Source organism: Rattus norvegicus, chromosome 13 (genome assembly GCF_021556685.1).
Source record: "Rattus norvegicus strain SHRSP/BbbUtx chromosome 13, alternate assembly SHRSP_T2T, whole genome shotgun sequence".
NCBI classification, from domain to species: Eukaryota; Metazoa; Chordata; class Mammalia; order Rodentia; family Muridae; genus Rattus; species Rattus norvegicus.
The window spans coordinates 82,927,348-82,944,295 of record NC_141546.1 but is presented as its reverse complement, the minus strand read 5'-3'; the positions used below and the strand labels follow the sequence as shown (position 1 = coordinate 82,944,295).

Genomic DNA, 16,948 nt, shown 5'->3' with positions numbered 1-16,948 from the left:
ACACACACACACACACACACACACACACACACACACACACACACACAATTAGAAGCCAAAATACAAGCAAAAGGCCAATACAGCTCATGCGTGCGTGCGTGTGTGTGTGTAAGCGTTGACCATCTAAGAGTGCTGTCTACCCTTAAGTGGGTTAATATACCCTTTGAGCCTCCACTGGATTAGATGCTGGGGCCCTCTCTGGCTCGAACCGGTACAGCCCCGTGGGGACTGCATTGTCTCTGTTAATTCGTATTTGCTGTTTCTGGAGGACTCTGCTTCCTTGATGCCACCACATCTGGCTTTTACAGTCTTTCCATTTCATCTTTCACATAGGGCTCAGAACCTTGAGGAAAGCATTTGATGAAGTCATCCCAATTAGGGCTGAGTGCTCCAATCTCTCTCACTGTCCAAGTTGTGGCTCTGTGTGACGGTTCCCATCTTCTGCAAGAAGAAGCTTTTCCAATGGTGAATGAACAAGACACTGATCTATGGCTATAGAAGAATGGCATTAGGAATAATTCTATTGCTTTGTTTCTGTAGCAAAACAATAGTATTCACTTTTCCCCTAGGCCTATGACTTATCCATCCTTAGATTCTTGGCCACCCTAGCAGTGTCAGGCCTGGGTTCAATCTCCTGGAGTAGGATTCCATCTCATGGAGTAGGCCTTAAATCCAATCTGAGTGATTGGTTCCTCTCACCTCTGTGCCGCTGTTGTCCCAGCATATCTTGTAGGCAGGTCACTGATGTAGATCACAGGTTTTGTAAATGGATTGATAGTTTTCTTTCTTCTCTGGTAGCATGTGCAGTACCTTCCAGCTCTGTGAGCACTAGGCAGAGGGGATAAAGGCTCTAGCTACTTACCAGCTCAATTTCTCTGCACTGGATGAGAGATGTGAGGGTTGTCTTTATCTACAGAGATTTCTCATCAGTTTGTGGAGAACAATCAATATCCTTGGCAACAGCCTGAGATGCTTGGGGTTTTTTATGGGGTCCCTTTGGCCAATGACTCAAGTAGATGTAATCCAACCCTGGCACTTGAGGTTTTCCTTGGTGGCATAGATGTCTAGTTGGGGCATTATCTCATTATTTGGTGACTCGGTTTATATTTTTTCATATGCGTATGTATTTTAGGAAGCTTCTTTAGTTTCAGGTTTCCATATGGTCTCTCAAATGGCCCTTAATGTTAGTTGTCCCTTCCCATAGTCCCTCCCTTTCCCCTCTCTTCCATCCCTCTCCCACTTAGTTCTCTCTCTCTCCAGTCGTCCCTCTTCTCTCTTCATAGCAATATATTCTGCTAAGAATGTTAGTTCCTGATATTCCAACAAGACACAGTATTGCCCTCATGGAAGCTCTGGCCTTCTTAACAACAGGCTCAACAGTTGATCAGGCTCTGTCTTGAATTGTAAGACATTCATGGTATTGTCTTAGCCCCATCCTCGAATACATGAACTAGACTCACTCATCACTATGTACCAAAGAGATTCTAGACCCTGGCATAGAGCGGGGCCTGGTATCCCATAAATACTCACGACACACAGTGCTAGATTGACCTTCAGAAAACAATTAAGCCAGTCTTCTTATTCTTCACAGGAGAAACCAAAGCCAGCCATGTTTAGGTACTTTACCCACATCAATGGCTAACTTGTTGCCAAGATTAAAGCCCAAATAAGTTTCTCATATCTCCTGACCAGAAGGCAGCTATCACTTCATAGATGGCTGGGACTGAATTGCAGAATCTTGGAGAAATACAAACATCACATAAGTGGGAGGTATCACCATTGGATCCAAAGGCTCACTGGGAGGACTGACTCATCTGAGTGTTGGGGGGAATATTATCATCTACAACCCGATGAGCCCATTTTATGGGTGTCCCCATGTGCCAGGTGCCAGTCCCTTCCACAAGTTGCCTCATTGTCATTGTCTGCTCAAAAAGGCCACCTGATCACAGAGGACTGACTTCTCTCCCTTTTTCCCTTCTAGGCTAATGGAGGTTGGCAGGATGCTACTACCCCTTCATCAGTGACCTCCCCTACAGAAGGCCCTGGCAGTGTTCACTCTGATACCTCCAACTGATCTCCCAGCAATCGCATCCCGGCTGACCCTGTGCCGCAGTTGGGGCAGGGGCAGGAGGGAGGGTTTCTCTCCCAACGCTGAAGCGGTCAGACTGGAGGTCGAAGCAATCAGCAAACACAATAAGAGTCTCCTTCTCTTCTCTTCTTTGGGATGCTATTTCAGCCAATCTGGACACTTCTTTATACTCTCTTCCCTTTTTTTCTGGGTAGAAGCCACCCTTCCCTGCCTCCAGCTATCAGACTGGTTCTGTCATCTTCCCTGGCCCCCGCTCTCTGTTATAGACTCCCTGGTTCCTGCCTTCTATTATTTCACTGAAGGATTTTTTCCCCCCACAATTAGAGAAATTTAAAAAGGAAAGACAAATTACAAAGAAACAATAAACGCGTTTGTATGTTTTCATGCTGGTGGTTTGAGGAGCCAAATTTACCTCACGAGGAGCCCTCATCCCTACATTGACAGGCAATCCTTCTGTTTCCCTTGTTACTCTTACTACCTCTTAGCAGGAATACACCACACTGCCCTACTCATTCCAGGCCACCCTATCTCCATTTCCCCCTTCTTTCTGGGAACAATCCTGATTTCTTCCTCTCCTTTCTGGCCCCAGGTGTTTGCTAGGGACTGCCATACCTGGGCTTCTAAAGGTGCCACATGTCCCAGTGTAGCTCCATCAGGTTGAGTCCTAGGCAGGAAGTCTAGCAGCGGAGGACACAAGGAATGGCAAAGGCAGGACTCCTACCAGCTTTCTCATCCTCTTAGAAACAGTTCTTGGTCTCAGAGGCACAGTCTATGGTGACCATTCGACCATTCAATTTGCAGAACCTCAGGCAAGCCAGGTCTAAGAGAGGCGTCCTGATGAGGCTGTTTATAAAGAGTGAAGGATCTCATCCTGAAAGGCTTCACTGTCCCTTCATAGACATGTGCACACATACACAACATACAGGTGGACACATGCACAACCTCACAGCTTTGCTTCGCAGGATGCTACTAACCTTTCATCAGTGACCTCCCCTGTAGAAGGCCCTGGCAGTGTTTACTGATACCTCCCAAATGGTCTCCCAACAATCAAGTCCTATACAGACTTACACTAGTGATCATAGTACTCTATCTGGTGAGCCCGAGAGAGAAGCGGTATGTGGCTGGGGCTTTTAGGACCCACTAACATGTACTTACTACAGTCAGATGTACAGGACTTGGTTAACATGCAGGTCAGGATTCAAGTGTAAACCGTCTTCATTCCTACCACCTCTGCAGCTCTCAGGGAGCCACACACAGGACTTCCAATGTCTATGACAGATTTGAACGCTTTGTTTGTGTTTTTATTATGTTATCTTTCCAAAATATTATAGTCAACCATGGTCTTGATTCTGGCTTTCCCTCCAGAGAAGAGAACGGTATAGGTATACGGTTAACTTTTACTAATTACTTGGAAGACATTGAATCATAGAGTAAGGGTGATGAATTTTTTTTTTTTTTGTTGTCGTTGAAATAATCACGGTGATCTATCTATATGCCAAGGGATTGACAGAAAATATAAGTTGCTAGAAAGGTAGTCTTGCTTTTGATATGAACTTAAATTCTCCAGATGAGTCTGCCAGCCATAAAGATGGCAGCTTTACCAGTAGGTTAAGTGACAAGTGGCCAGATATCTTTGGAGCCTCATGCACTTCCTCTGTAAAATGGGAATTGGTATACTTGGCTCACCAAGGGGCTTGTAAGACACCCCCCCCAAAAAAGCTGGTTTTGTTTATATTTAATCTCCAGGTCTGATGGTCAGGAAAAGCAATGTCTCTATGCCAAACATTTCATGCTAAGTCAGAACGATACATGGTTTTCTTCTTCTAATCTCTGCTTGTTATCCAGACCTTGGTGCCATCGTAGTAATGACAGAGTGCTGTGTCAGAGGCTTTCTGCTCTGATTTGGTTTTGCTCCATTTGTCTTCTTAGGATAGAGAGGAGATTCAAAGCTAGAGGAGTAGAACCTGGTTTTATTAGTTTCAACTTGAATCCAGTTATGAGGCTCTGCAAGTCCTTGTCCCTATCACAACTCTTCTGCTTCAGGGACTCCCAGGAAGAAGTACAAGAGCTTGAGGGCTGAGAGACAAGCCCACAGCACCACACACATTCCACAATACTACAGTGATAAATGGGAAACACGCTTCATGTGTGTTCGGAGGAGTCAGGCTTGTATACTGGAAACCTGAGGGGACCGAGTATTTGAAGATAATGCAGAACAGAATTATTTGGCAAATGAAAATTTGTCTAGCTGACCCGTTACTAGAAAGACTGTCATCAAACCTGAGCCATGCATAGATCTTTGTCCTTGTGGCAAGAATATATTGAAACCATTAACAGAAGCATGGCTGGATCACATCATGTAACATGGAGCAAATTGTAAGAATTGCTGAAGGGCTCTCTTGAAAACAAGAATGACCCCAGCTGTGGATTGAACACATGAAGGGACATGAGTGGATCGTGCTGCAATAGTACCATCCTCAAAGCTTGCTTCTCTCCAGGCAGTAGCTGCACAGAGAGACCCACCCAGCACTTGATTAGGCCGCCTTTAGCTCCAACACATAGCCAGTGGTCTGACATCCATGCTCACTGCTGCCTCCAACATGGCAGCCACCAGATCTCTGTTGTCAAGCAAGGCTAGGGAAAACTGGCAGTCCCCAGATAGAATTGGAATGAGTGTGGCCTTTAGAAACTCAGCTCCCCAGGATTTCAGATCAGGTCAATGCTATAGACTCCCCATTTAAAAAACAAACTGTGTCCCAGAATTTCTTCGTATTCTCTAAGTACGAGTGTGAGTGCTCTGTTTCCAACAGCAGCAATTCCCTCCTGAGAAATGGCGTTGCCGTGTATACCTTGGTTTACCATCACCTCTTCCTGCTGGAGTAGAATGGACTTCTGGGTAGCTGTTAAGCCCACAGACACCTTCTCTCCATTTCCTCCCCTGTGGTAGTAGTACTTAATTATTAATATTATTATTTTTATTTCGGTTGCTTTTTCCTCACACTTATCTTCGCTTCTTTCTTCCTCCTCTTTATTTTTTTCTGCCCAGAAAAACCTGACTTCGATACCAAAAAAAGATAAAACTACAGAAACTCAAATTAAAAAAAAAAAATCTTAGGAAAAAAAGAATGCAAAAAAAAAAAAAAAAACTCAACAATTCTTTCAGCTTTATTAACATTTTTCCATTGTTTCTTGCGACTTGTGTCTCGTTCTTTGTAGTATTGATGATGAACATTTGATAATGAATGTTCTTGTATATTCAGATAAAGAAAAAAAACCAAAAAAGCGGTCTGAATTTAATAGTGTTTATAATAAAAAAAAGTTTTAAAAATGACCCTCATAGCACGCAAAACAGGAAGGGGAAGCGTCCCTTCTCTCTGTAACAATACACATCATTCCTGCAAATGTTTTTTAACACCGAACTACCTATGTTCCTCATTTCTCCCGTTTTTCTTTTTTATTTTCTCGCATTTGTGAATTAGTTCAAGAATGCTAGAAAAGTGTCAAGGTGTGTACATCCATTTCTTCTTTCATGATGTTTAAAAGTGACCGTAATTCATTTTGTAAACTAAAAAAGGAAAAAAAAAAGGAAAAAAAAAAGAAAAAAAGGAAAAAAAAAGGTTGGAATAGTGAACATAATAGGTTCAACCTAACACATTATGTTTATTAATTTTGACCCAGAAATGAATTCTTCTCTTTATTCCTGCTCTTAAAAATACAGAAAAAGAAAGTTTTGTTTTGTCTTCTTTTTGGTTTTGTTTATTTGAGGGGGGGGTGCTCCTTTTCCGCTGTTGGGTTTATGGGTCTTACTAGGTTTGTTCCTTACATATGTGTACAGGGTGATGTGAAAAGAGACAGCTAGGAGAGAAGGCTGCTTCTCCCCTCTGCTTTGCTGCAGTCAATGTCAAAACCAACGATAAAGCCCACGGCCACATGCCCCTGCTCTCTTGCATGCCAGGGTGTGTGGCACTCTGCAGTCCCCGAGATAATGAGGCAGGGACTTCCTTCCTTAAATACTCACCGAGTCTGTCCAGGGGATTTCTTACATTGAAAACAAAAGCGCTTGTTGATTCTGAATGTCCCAATCAAGGGCTTTCTTTCTCCCTGACTAACATCAACAGTCCACAGGAAGCTCCCAACAAGGTGGGATCTCTCTCCAGGTAGAACTCTACAGGCAGTACTGCCATGGAAGCCGATGTTACCCAGTACAGTAGATCCGTGAAGCCCACCCTGGGCCCATCTTCTTGGGATCCAGATTCCCACATTCTGGACGCAGTGTGGATGAAGTTAGGAGCCAGGGTCACGGCTGGGATTTGAATACTAAGAAGCTGTCTTTTAATCTGGGTGCACTTGTCGCTCACCTCTGGTGAGGTTAACTCTAAAATGCCAGGTGGGCTTCACCAGAACGTTTGTCACGGTCTTAGGGAAAAAGAAGGCCATGTGGTTGGACAGACACTCAGTTTCAGACATTGCTCATGCAGACACTCAAGTGTTCAGAAAGCAGACAGAATTCCCGCCAGATGCATGAAGAAGGGAAGCCACAGTCCCGGGTCTCTGCTGTAGGAAGCATTCCACCTAGAGACAGTTTAGCTCTTGTTTCTATGTCCTGGGAGATGAAAGGCAGCCTTTTCACGTCACCTCTGTGCTCTCCAGCCTAGCTCAAAGCTTTCTGGAAACTTTTATTTTATTTTTTTTTGTAAACTTTTTCTTTCCCTTTCATTAAAATAAAATATCGAATGTTTTCCCTCTTTCTTCTTCCCTCTGGGGGGTTTCATTTTGAAGTGTGTTCCTTTGGTTGTTGGTTTTATTCCCCCCCCCCCCGCATTTTCTTTTCTTTTCTTTTTTCTTTATTATTGAGAGTATAAACCTGCAAAGCTCGGTTCTACTTTGGTTTTGAAAGTTTAAGCTTTTTCTGCTTCTGTGCGAGCACAGGCCTCTGTCCCCTTTGATTCCAGCTGAACTTTTTGTGTTCTCTAATGATACTAACACGATGTAGGTTTTACAGTCTCCTAATTTGTACTGGTAATGCAGATTCCAAATAAATAGTTTCTTTTGTTGCAAAAAATATATATATACACACTTGTATTTTGTGCACTTCTTCTGTGCTGGCAACTTCTCTTCCCGAAATGGTCCAGGGTTATCGTCACTTGCACTTTAAATTATTGCCCTAATCAGCCAAAATCTGGGCTACCAGCTTCACAGAGGGAAGGAGGGAAGCGGGAAGGGGGGAGGGAGGGAGAAAGAGACATAAAAAATCAACTGGTCTGAAGGAAGGAGAAACTCATTTGCTCCCTAAGACATGGCTATTGACCCAGTGGGTTATGTTTTCCTTAGCTGGAATGGTCTGGTCATAAGGGAAACTGTTGTTCTCAAGGGATGTTTCAAGGGAAAGAATCCAGGCTATGAATAATACTTGTGGACTCTCCAAAATACCCTAGATGTCACTCCAGCAATCTGCTAAACTGCAGTCAGTTATGTCTACCACCCTGCTGAAGCATTGAGCCTGAGAGTTTGTCTGTATTCGTTGGGCCTCTGGCCTAGGCTACCATCTGTTAGTCAGTATTTCCAGTGCTTTAAGTGCATGTCCCTACCTTCAACACCGTGGATTTACTTGCCTATCTTCCTCTGACAGATTGTCCCACCAAAAGCATGGTTCTAAACAAGCATTCCTTTTCTGTTTTTATGTTTGACATTTCCAAGGAAGGGAGTTGGAAGTTGAGGTAGCACCATATGCCCACCCCATCCCAATCGTGATTCCAATCAACAAAACTAGACCAACAGAGAAGCAGTCGGAATTAAATTTTCATTTTCTTTCTATTGAACAAAGCATCAATGACCTTGGAAGAATAAAACTATCCATAAATGATTTTTAAAATCTTTGCAGAGGCTAAAAGTCTCAGGTTCTTCCTTCAAATTTAAACAGAAAAACACATTTCGTGTGTGTGTGTGTGTGTGTGTGTGTGTGTGTGTGTGTGTGTGTGTGTGTGTGAAAGTCAGACTCAGACTAAGTTTTTTCTCAATTATTTGGAAACCTTTGGGTCTAATTTACCCACAAAGCACATTCATTAGAACTCACTGGAGCTGTACAGAACTAAAGGAAGAAAGAAGCCAAAAATGTGTAATGCCTCAAATACAAATCAAATATATTTCCTATACAATAATTTAAGACATGTTTCAGCCATGGTACCTCCTTCCATTATTGTGACCTAGAGATCCAGCTCTTTGTCACTCATCTCCCATGTGTGTCATCTACCATACTTAGTAGGACGAAAGGGTATGAAGGAGGCTTACCCATTTCTTGAAAACCTTGACCAAGACTTGCATTTAGATGTCTAAGTCTTAAGATCTAGGGATAATAGTGGAAGCCTAGAAAACTATTCCCTAGCTAGGCAGTCACTTCAAAGTAACTCCACAGTTTAGATTGGCTATGGTCTAAGTGGTGTCTGTCGACTCTGTGTTCTATGCTGGACTCTGCCTTTTGTATGAGGCAAGGTATTTGAGTGGCTCTTTTGAATGACTGGCCAAGTGACTGAGAGCAAAAACAAAAGACAAATCTATATGCTTGTGTCACTACGTAGACACATACCAAGTAAATATATGCCTAGGCACCATTCTAGACAAGGCTGCATTATGCCTCAGTTGTAAAGGTTGAGGAATGGGTGTGTCAGGATATAGGGATATGTGCCCTAATAGTCCCCTTTCAAGGGAGAGTAAACAGAAGTACTTATGCTATGGAAGTGTGAGAATGGAAAAGAGAAAACCAAACAAGCAAACACGTTCTCCAACATCTTCCAATTTGTCTCTAATCTTGAACCTCAGCATCAAACCTGTGGTCACCAGGAGGAAGGAGCTACTGAGAATGACAAAAGCCTTGCCCCCATCTCCAGGAAGTCACACTTCTGTGTTCATATAGCTGCCTCAAAGAATCATGGCTGGTGGCTAGGAGTCATCTAAGAGACTGTATGGAGGCTATGCCCTAGTTCATTCATGCTGTAGCCACACATCTTACACTAAATAATCTATAAATAATATCATACTGCTCCGTGTTCTGAATGGGCAAGGAGCTGGCAGATTAAGAGTCTTGCAGGGGCTGTTTATGGATAGCATCTCCATCATGGATTTCCCCAGGTCTCTTCCAGAAAAGCAACAGTATAATTTTAGATGCTTTTCACCCCTGATTGAACCATACCTCAAATACCTTGCCTCCTATAAAAGGCAGAGTCCAGCATAGAACACAGAGTCTACAGAAACCACTTAGACCATAGCAAATCTAAACTGGGAAGTCAGATGTGCTTACTCTCATCAACCAAAAGTTCCTACATGTCCTTCTACATTTCTACCGATTTCCACCTTGCAAGGAGAAATGTAGCTAAAGTATTAATGGTATATCTCTTTAGTGGCCAAAATATAGCCTCTGCATTAGAGTCATTTCTGAGAAGTAGTGCACGGCCCCGTTCTATGGAGTTGCCCATTGGGTGATTCCCAAGGAGCCTGGGCTTAAGCTTGCCATCTGAGCACAGAACCAGGGAGCAAGAGTTTCTTTATCATTCCTGCATAAAAACTAAACCGTGTACCTCAACACGAAAGTGCAGTAGGGGGCTACCATGCCTGGAGGGTTTTAGTCTGTAGCTTCTCACCCAGGTAGACTTCCTTGATCTTCAGTGGTGCTGGGAGATGAAGAAAAGTCACAGTGCCGCCCAGGGCTTCATGCTTTGGAGAACCACTCTTTGTCTTGTCTTCCTGGGACCCAGTCAAGGCCTAACTCAGATAGCTTCAGGTAGAGCTAGTAGACCAATCATTAATGTTTGGGCTTCACTGTGCCCTAAGCCAAAATCACTCCCCCACCCCTCACTACCCAGCCAGATTTCTAATGGAGCTCAGCAGTTATCAACATGTATTCCTTTATAGCATAAAAGGTCTGAAGTGCTGGTATGTATTCAGATATGAATCTTTTATTAATAAGTACCCAGAGAGAAATTAAAGTTCAAAATAAAGTCTTCCTTCTCTTATAAATTAAAATCCAAAAGGATATTAATCTACAGCTCCATCCTCTCTGATTTGCTAATGCTCTCACTGTGCACAAGTGTGTTCATAGTCCACTGTGACGACTGGGGTCTAGGGCCTTCCTTCCTCCAATGCCCAGTTAATCTAACCTTGAGTCTCTCTAGTACCCCCCCCCCACTTTCCCCTAGAAATCAACTTGCAAGGCATATGAACTGTATCCTTAGGTCAGCTTTATCTGCAAAACTGAGAAAACACCAGTAGAATCCTAGCTCCAATTGCAAAATGAAGTAGCCAGGACTATTGGTAATGAATGATCTTAGCGGCTCTTTGATAATTTGATGAGAAAGCAAGAAAAAGAGAGAGTCCGTGGAAAAAGTAAAAGTAGACTCTTTTTTTAGTCTTGCAGTACAGTGGTTTGGTATCCACAGTCACACTGAGAAAAAGCCACCAGCAAGAGGTTAATCTTGCACTTTGCTTCCTGTATCCTCAGGGAAACAACCCGACCTATGCATTCTGCTCCCTCTCTCTGAGAACGACCTTTGAAATATTCATGCCTTTATGAAAAATTCAGGAATGTAAAAGTGGGTCCCCTCTAGTCCACAGGCTGACTTGAGGTTCCCTTCCTCCCCCAGCATTCATACACATATTTAAAACTTCACACAATTTCCATTTCCTGTTAAGCCCCGCACCCCCAACCACAGGTCACTAGACCTCTGTGACTTCTGCTTCTTCCTTTTCTGCAAGACTGTCCAGCTTGTGACCCTTCTGCCCTTCCCCCTGGCTCAGCTAGAATCGGCTGCCAATTGCTGAGCGTAAGCTCTCCATACACTGCAGGCCAGAGGGATGTACCCTGTGTGCACACCCCACCACACACACACACACACACACACACACACACACACATACACACACACACACACACATACACACACACCACAGAGCCTCACCTTCCCTCAGCTCTGTGGGCCTAAGCCAGAGTGACAGGGCCTGCTCCATGTCCACAGACACAAACTGTCCTGACATTTGCTCATAACGAACTTTCCAAGGAGCTCCTTGGAAGCAAGCCGGAAGTGTTTCAAATGCTCTGGCCGCCTTCTTTCCCTAGTTCCTTCTCTTCTGTCTCTTGTATAGAGTGCATTCTCTCTGCTCTTAGGTCTACATATTGGTTTCCCTAGCATAGTTTCCTAAACTCTATTTTTAATTCCCCCACCCAAATTCTGGCTCTATTGAAAGCTTCCACTCTATCCAGTGCATCTTGCTCAGCTTTACTCAAATTCCACAGACTTTCCCAGACTTAGCCACCTTTGCCCCAGCAGGATTCCTGCAATTACTTCTCCAGCAGAATCCCTCCAAAGGGCCTCATCTCCAGGCTATGCCTTTAGAACACACAGCTCATCAATGTCCCCTCACACAGAAATGGCGATAGGAGAATTCACTAATAACCTTGAATGTCCCACCCTACTTTCCTCAGTAATTCCTCTCAGATGTGCCCACGTTTTCTGCAAACGCCCAGGGCCCCTTTCTGAGACACTCAGGAGAACATCTCTGGTTGTACTCCCCAGTATCTTCCTACTGGCTGCATTGGTACGTTCCGGAGTCCTTCCCTTCCGGTCTGCATGGTGTTTGCTCACTGAGCACCTAACAGCTACATACATAATACTGACTTAAGTGCCAGATCCACTACTGTCATTCGGGACCTTCCTGATACCACTTCTAAAACCAAATGAGAGCTTTTCTACACCAACAATTGCTCCAGCATCTGGGAGGCATCTTAAAACTCATACCAAAGCTGACACTAGTTATTTGGGGGAGGGTTAGGGCTCAACAGGGCTCGATCCTACAGACTGTCTTCATAACAGGTTTTGCATGCAACCGTCAAATCTGATCAGGAGCTGTAACCAAGCTGCAATCCCCTCTTTCAGTTGGGTAATTTGCTAAAACAGCTACGGGATGCAAGTAACAACTCCATCTATGTGTCCTCCTTTGGCATTAAAGGATATAAATGAACAGCCAGGTGAGAGGTACATGAGTTGAATGGAAGGGTTCTGAGGATACATCATGTCGTTCTCATAGTTAGCATGCACCTCCCCTCAACATGGATTGGTTCATCAACTTAGTCCCTATTGTTAGGGATTTGGGAGGTTTGGTTACGGAGGCATGAGCGACTAAATCACAGATCACTGGTGGTTAACACAGAGGTGGAAGGGACAAAACGGGAAGTTGCAAACTTCCAGTCAGCCTTAGTCTTTTATGACCCGCTCCATTCTGTAGCTACTTACTAGGTTGTTGACAGTCCTTTCCTGAGAAGAAAGCAGTGCCCAGCCACTCATCACTCAGAACTTTCAAGGAGTCCAGTTGCCCCGAGGGAAGGGAGATCAAAGTTGAGTGCTCCAACAGGAAGATCTGGACTCCAGTGTGTGCGACTCCACACACACTTCATGCAATGCTTAGCACTAAAAGTAAACAGAATTATTTACAGACTGCGAATGTGCAATGTACCTGAAACATAAATGCGTTATATGTGTAGAATTTGATCTCCTTCCAAATATACCTCATTATATCTAAATAAAAAAAAAGTATTTCAAAATCTGAAAAAAAAAATACAAAGTACAAAAATATGGCTGATCCTGGGCATATCGGGCAAGGGATGTTCACCCTCTGCAGGTTTCCCGTTTTATCACTAGGGTATATGGCCTTTGATAGATTGTTTAATCTCTCTGTGTCTCCATTTCCTTCACAAAGAGATATGGTTAAACCCGGTATCTACCTCGTAGGGCTCCTGGAAGGATTAAATGAGTTAATACATGAAAGCACTCAGAACAATACCTGTTAAACAGTAAAGTTGAAAGATGTGTTCCTTATTAGTGTTCTTCCACCAATATATTTCACTGCACATTGTCATCCTTGAACTATTACCAATTAGAATAGCCTCCTCGGTCCTGCTTCTACTGAAAAGAAATATTAGCTATGATTATCGCTTCTCCTTCTTCCCCTCCTCCTCCATGTGCCTCCCATTTCTCCTCCCCCTCCTCTTCCCTCCACCCTCCTTTTTCTCCTTCTGTCTCTTTTTCCAGTTTTTCCAAATGACTGCTAAAATATCCCAACTATCACTCCCTCATTTCTCCCTCATTTCTCCTTGACTTTCCCTGTGGCTTCTAAAATTCTAAATTTGATCACAAAATTGCAATTTTTTTAAAAAAATTATCCCATTTCTTCTTGAAAAATCTTGATGAATCTGATTCTTAGTCCCAGTGTGTTCCTTTTAGAGGCCTTTCATAGCCCCGAACTTGTAGAAATACAGGAAAATGTTTCTTCCCGTTAACCATAGAGTAAGTGAGCATGTAGGAGCTCACTTCTTCTTCATTCATGAACAGCCTTCATTCTTTTGCATCAGGAAATACACTTCCCCCACCATCTACTCATCTACTCACACACACCCACACACACCCAAGTGACAATGTTGAGAACAAATCTATGTTTCCAAGATGCACACTTCTCCTACAATGCTAACCTAACATTCCCATGTTGCAGGTTTCACATGTTTCCTACATAGATCCTGTGTTTCTATTTTTTAAAAAAAGCGGGAGAATTTACAATGAATGAAATACTTGACACACCCATGCTTTGGACAGTCTAAAAGGGGACATGAATAACTATATGAAGTTAAAAAAAACTTGTATGTCCTAACCAAATGATAGCATGAAATATTCTGACCCACCAGGCATGTCAGGCTCTTGTATATTAAGGAAATTTTATATTCTTCAAAAAAATAGCTGACTCCATGCTTCAGAGTCGGACAGGCTGAGTTGGTCTAGTATAAAAGTACAAAGCCACTGAAATATATACTGCAGAATATGAATTCCCATTTTCTCTTTCTGCTCATTTCTGGGCCTTATTATTACTAAGGTGGCAGAGATTTCACTACAGGGAGAAAAGATGCTCACAATATCTCAATATGTAAAATCTCCCCTCAGGTGAAACTGCTCTCCGAGTGCTAGCATTTGGGTTGATTTGCAATGTTGGGGATCTGTAGCTTCTTAGCAGTCCACACATGGAGAAGCAGTTTTATGGGAATCATATGTTGGAACAAAGCAAGTACTAGGTCATGTGTGAAAGCCTGACCTGACCCAGCCTCCAGGAACTTCTAAGGGCAGAGCAGGATACAGGCCCTGGGAGGTTTTGACTTCCTTCATGTTCACACTGCTGACTCTGTAGGATGCACTGCATGTGATTCCACAGCATTCACCACCCATCCTCCACACTCAACTTTACTGCAGTCATATCCCTGCGCCTTTACCTTCAATGATGTAAACCCAATCTTTTATTCCTAGATCCACTGCCCTGCTTCTTCACATGTTCCTACTTTATTCCGAATTACTATATTCCCTACTCAAGACTTTCCTTATCAATAGCAAGATCTCTGCTGAGTTCCCTGGGCCGTTACCTCAGGAGACTGTTGCTTAAGACATTGTAGTCATCAGACAGACACCTGTCTTCTATACTTATCTTGCACTTCTTCAATGAGCAAGCCTGCTGTGGCCACATCCCATGTACCAAGAGACACTTTCCATTCCCAGAAAATAGAAGATTAGGTCAAAGCATCCTGAAGACAGAGCAAAAGTCAATAGAACTTCTGGGGTCTTGGGATGAATGCAACTCTACTTGTCCACGTAGAAGTTTGAGGAAGAATTTAAAACCTTACATCCATTAACAAAGACATAAACTAAGAGGAAACAGAATTAGGTTGAAATTATGGGAACAGCTGTGGGTTTAAATAAGAACAATCTTACAGTTGGAAGACTTGAAATAATCTATTAAGGGACAGAGGAAATGCTGCCATCAGAATATTTGAAATGATCAAATGCCAGGGAAGGATCCAAGACTGGAATCTACACTATTCAAAAGTAATACAAAGGAATGATAGAACTGAACTTCGCCAGGGAAGCTGTTACACCACCTCCCCGCAAGTCACACAGGAATTAATTTACACCCATTTCCAATGTGCTGGCTAGTAACTGGCTGATAGGAAAGCACTAGTTCCTGAGATCACTAGAATCCACCAGCAATTGATGTCTTAAACCAGGTTGCTCTGTAGTGATGAAGAAAACAATATTAGGATGAATAAAAAAAGAAATATTTGGAATTCTCAGGGCCCTTTGCTACTCATCCCTCCAGGCTTAATTCAGGGATTATCTTCTCTTACCATCCACAGAAAGCCCAGATCTAGCTTTTTCTTCCTTTCTTATTTGTTCTCGATATCATGACGTCAAACACCTGGAATGACAGTTGCCACACTGCCACCCTCACACATGCAGCCCCACTTATTCTTCAGGCAGGTGTCTGTCTTCGGGAAAGCCTCCGTGCTTCCCAGGCTCACCTTTCCCTGCTCCAAGCTCTCCCACTGTATTTGGATCTACCACAATCTCTCTAGTAAGTGTCTCATCTCCTTACATCAACCATCAGACCCCCAAGGACCACATGACTCCTACAAAGAAAAGCAGAACAAATTGCCACACTGGTCACTTAGTAGGTATCCAGAAACAGAAAGAAAGGAGGGGAAGAGAGAAAGGAGGGAGGAAAGAAGGGAACCAATGGGGGAAAGTAGGAAGAAAATGGGAAAGGTGTTCAGGAAGAGGGAGGAAGAGCAGGGAGAAAGTGCGGGGAGAGAGGACAAAGAAAGAGAACTGAGAGAACAGGAGAAGGGCATACAGAAGAACAAAGTATTATGGGAGAGGTGTTAAGGAGAGAAAGAAACGTCGAGAGAGAGAGAGAGAGAGAGAGAGAGAGAGAGAGAGAGAGAGAGAGAGATGCTGAAGCCACTGAAATAAGGCTCTGAGACTTTATTACTCTAAAGGGAGACCACAGCACTTAGCAGTCCAAAAGCAAAAGGGGTTCTAAGAGAAACAGGGCATTCCGAGAAAGCATGGAGCAGGTGTGAAACGAACTATCATAGTCTAACCTCAGAATTCTTTAAGAGCAGTTCCATGTACACACTTCTAAAGATTAAGTGTGTGATTTCTTTAAAATGTTTAGGTTATTGAGAGGATGGGGCAGTGGCTCAGCTGGTAAAGGACTTGTCACACAAGCATGAGAGACTGAGTTCAGTTACCCAAAGAAGCCACGTATAGAAGGCAGGCACAATGGTGTACATTGGTACTAGGGAGGCAGACAAGTAGATCCCTGGGGTCAGTGCCCAGTCATCCTACCCCTGCAGTAATTTACAGGCTAAATGACACCCTGGATAAAAAGTATAAGGCAGACAGCAATTGAAGAAGACACCCAACATTGACCTTTATCTCTGTGTGCATATGTGGATGTGGATATGCTGTTCCATACATACATGTATACATACATACATAAACACATACATATATGCATACAGACACACACACACACACACTTACACTTGCAACAAAGATCTCATAACATCATAAGTCATTTATGATTTTGTATTTGGCTTTGTTCACAGCCGTCCTCAGCCACTGACCTGGCACTGTTAGAGCACGTGATTCAGTTTTCCATTACAATGGAGCTTTAGTTCTAGTGGGAAGGGAAGGATGCAGTAAAGAAAAGAGTGAACCAAACAGGCAGAAGGGTAAGAGAGGCAGGCAGAGGCAATGTGATAAGCCAAGACAAAGACATCCTGAACACAGGATGACAAGGTGGTTTTGAACAAATGCTGCAGGACACCAAGGCAACCCACTAAGATAACTAAGATTGTTCCAGAAAGAAAGACTATCCCATGAAAGGCCATGATGCTGGAGAATACATAAGAGATTTGAGGAATTTCAAGGTAAATAGAGTATCTGGCTCAGTGAGGAGGAAGCGATTAGGTGCTATTACGGTCGGCCAACCTGG

General features: G+C 43.3%; 1 protein-coding gene across 7 annotated transcripts in view; it reads left to right on the top strand.

Moving 5' to 3' along the window:
* Pbx1 (PBX homeobox 1) overlaps positions 1 to 16,948 on the top strand; it is a 309,646-nt gene that overhangs the window by 269,211 nt on the left and 23,487 nt on the right. For 2 of the 7 annotated variants that reach the window (NM_001100681.2, NM_001134862.2), the window contains 1 exon segment: positions 1,982 to 7,155. The exons of 3 other annotated variants lie outside the window; for them this stretch is intronic. Coding sequence is in view for 2 of the 4 variants with exons in the window: in NM_001134862.2 (NP_001128334.1) it covers positions 1,982 to 2,074 (93 nt within the window). In the remaining 2 variants the exon portion in view is untranslated. 7 annotated transcript variants of the gene reach the window in all.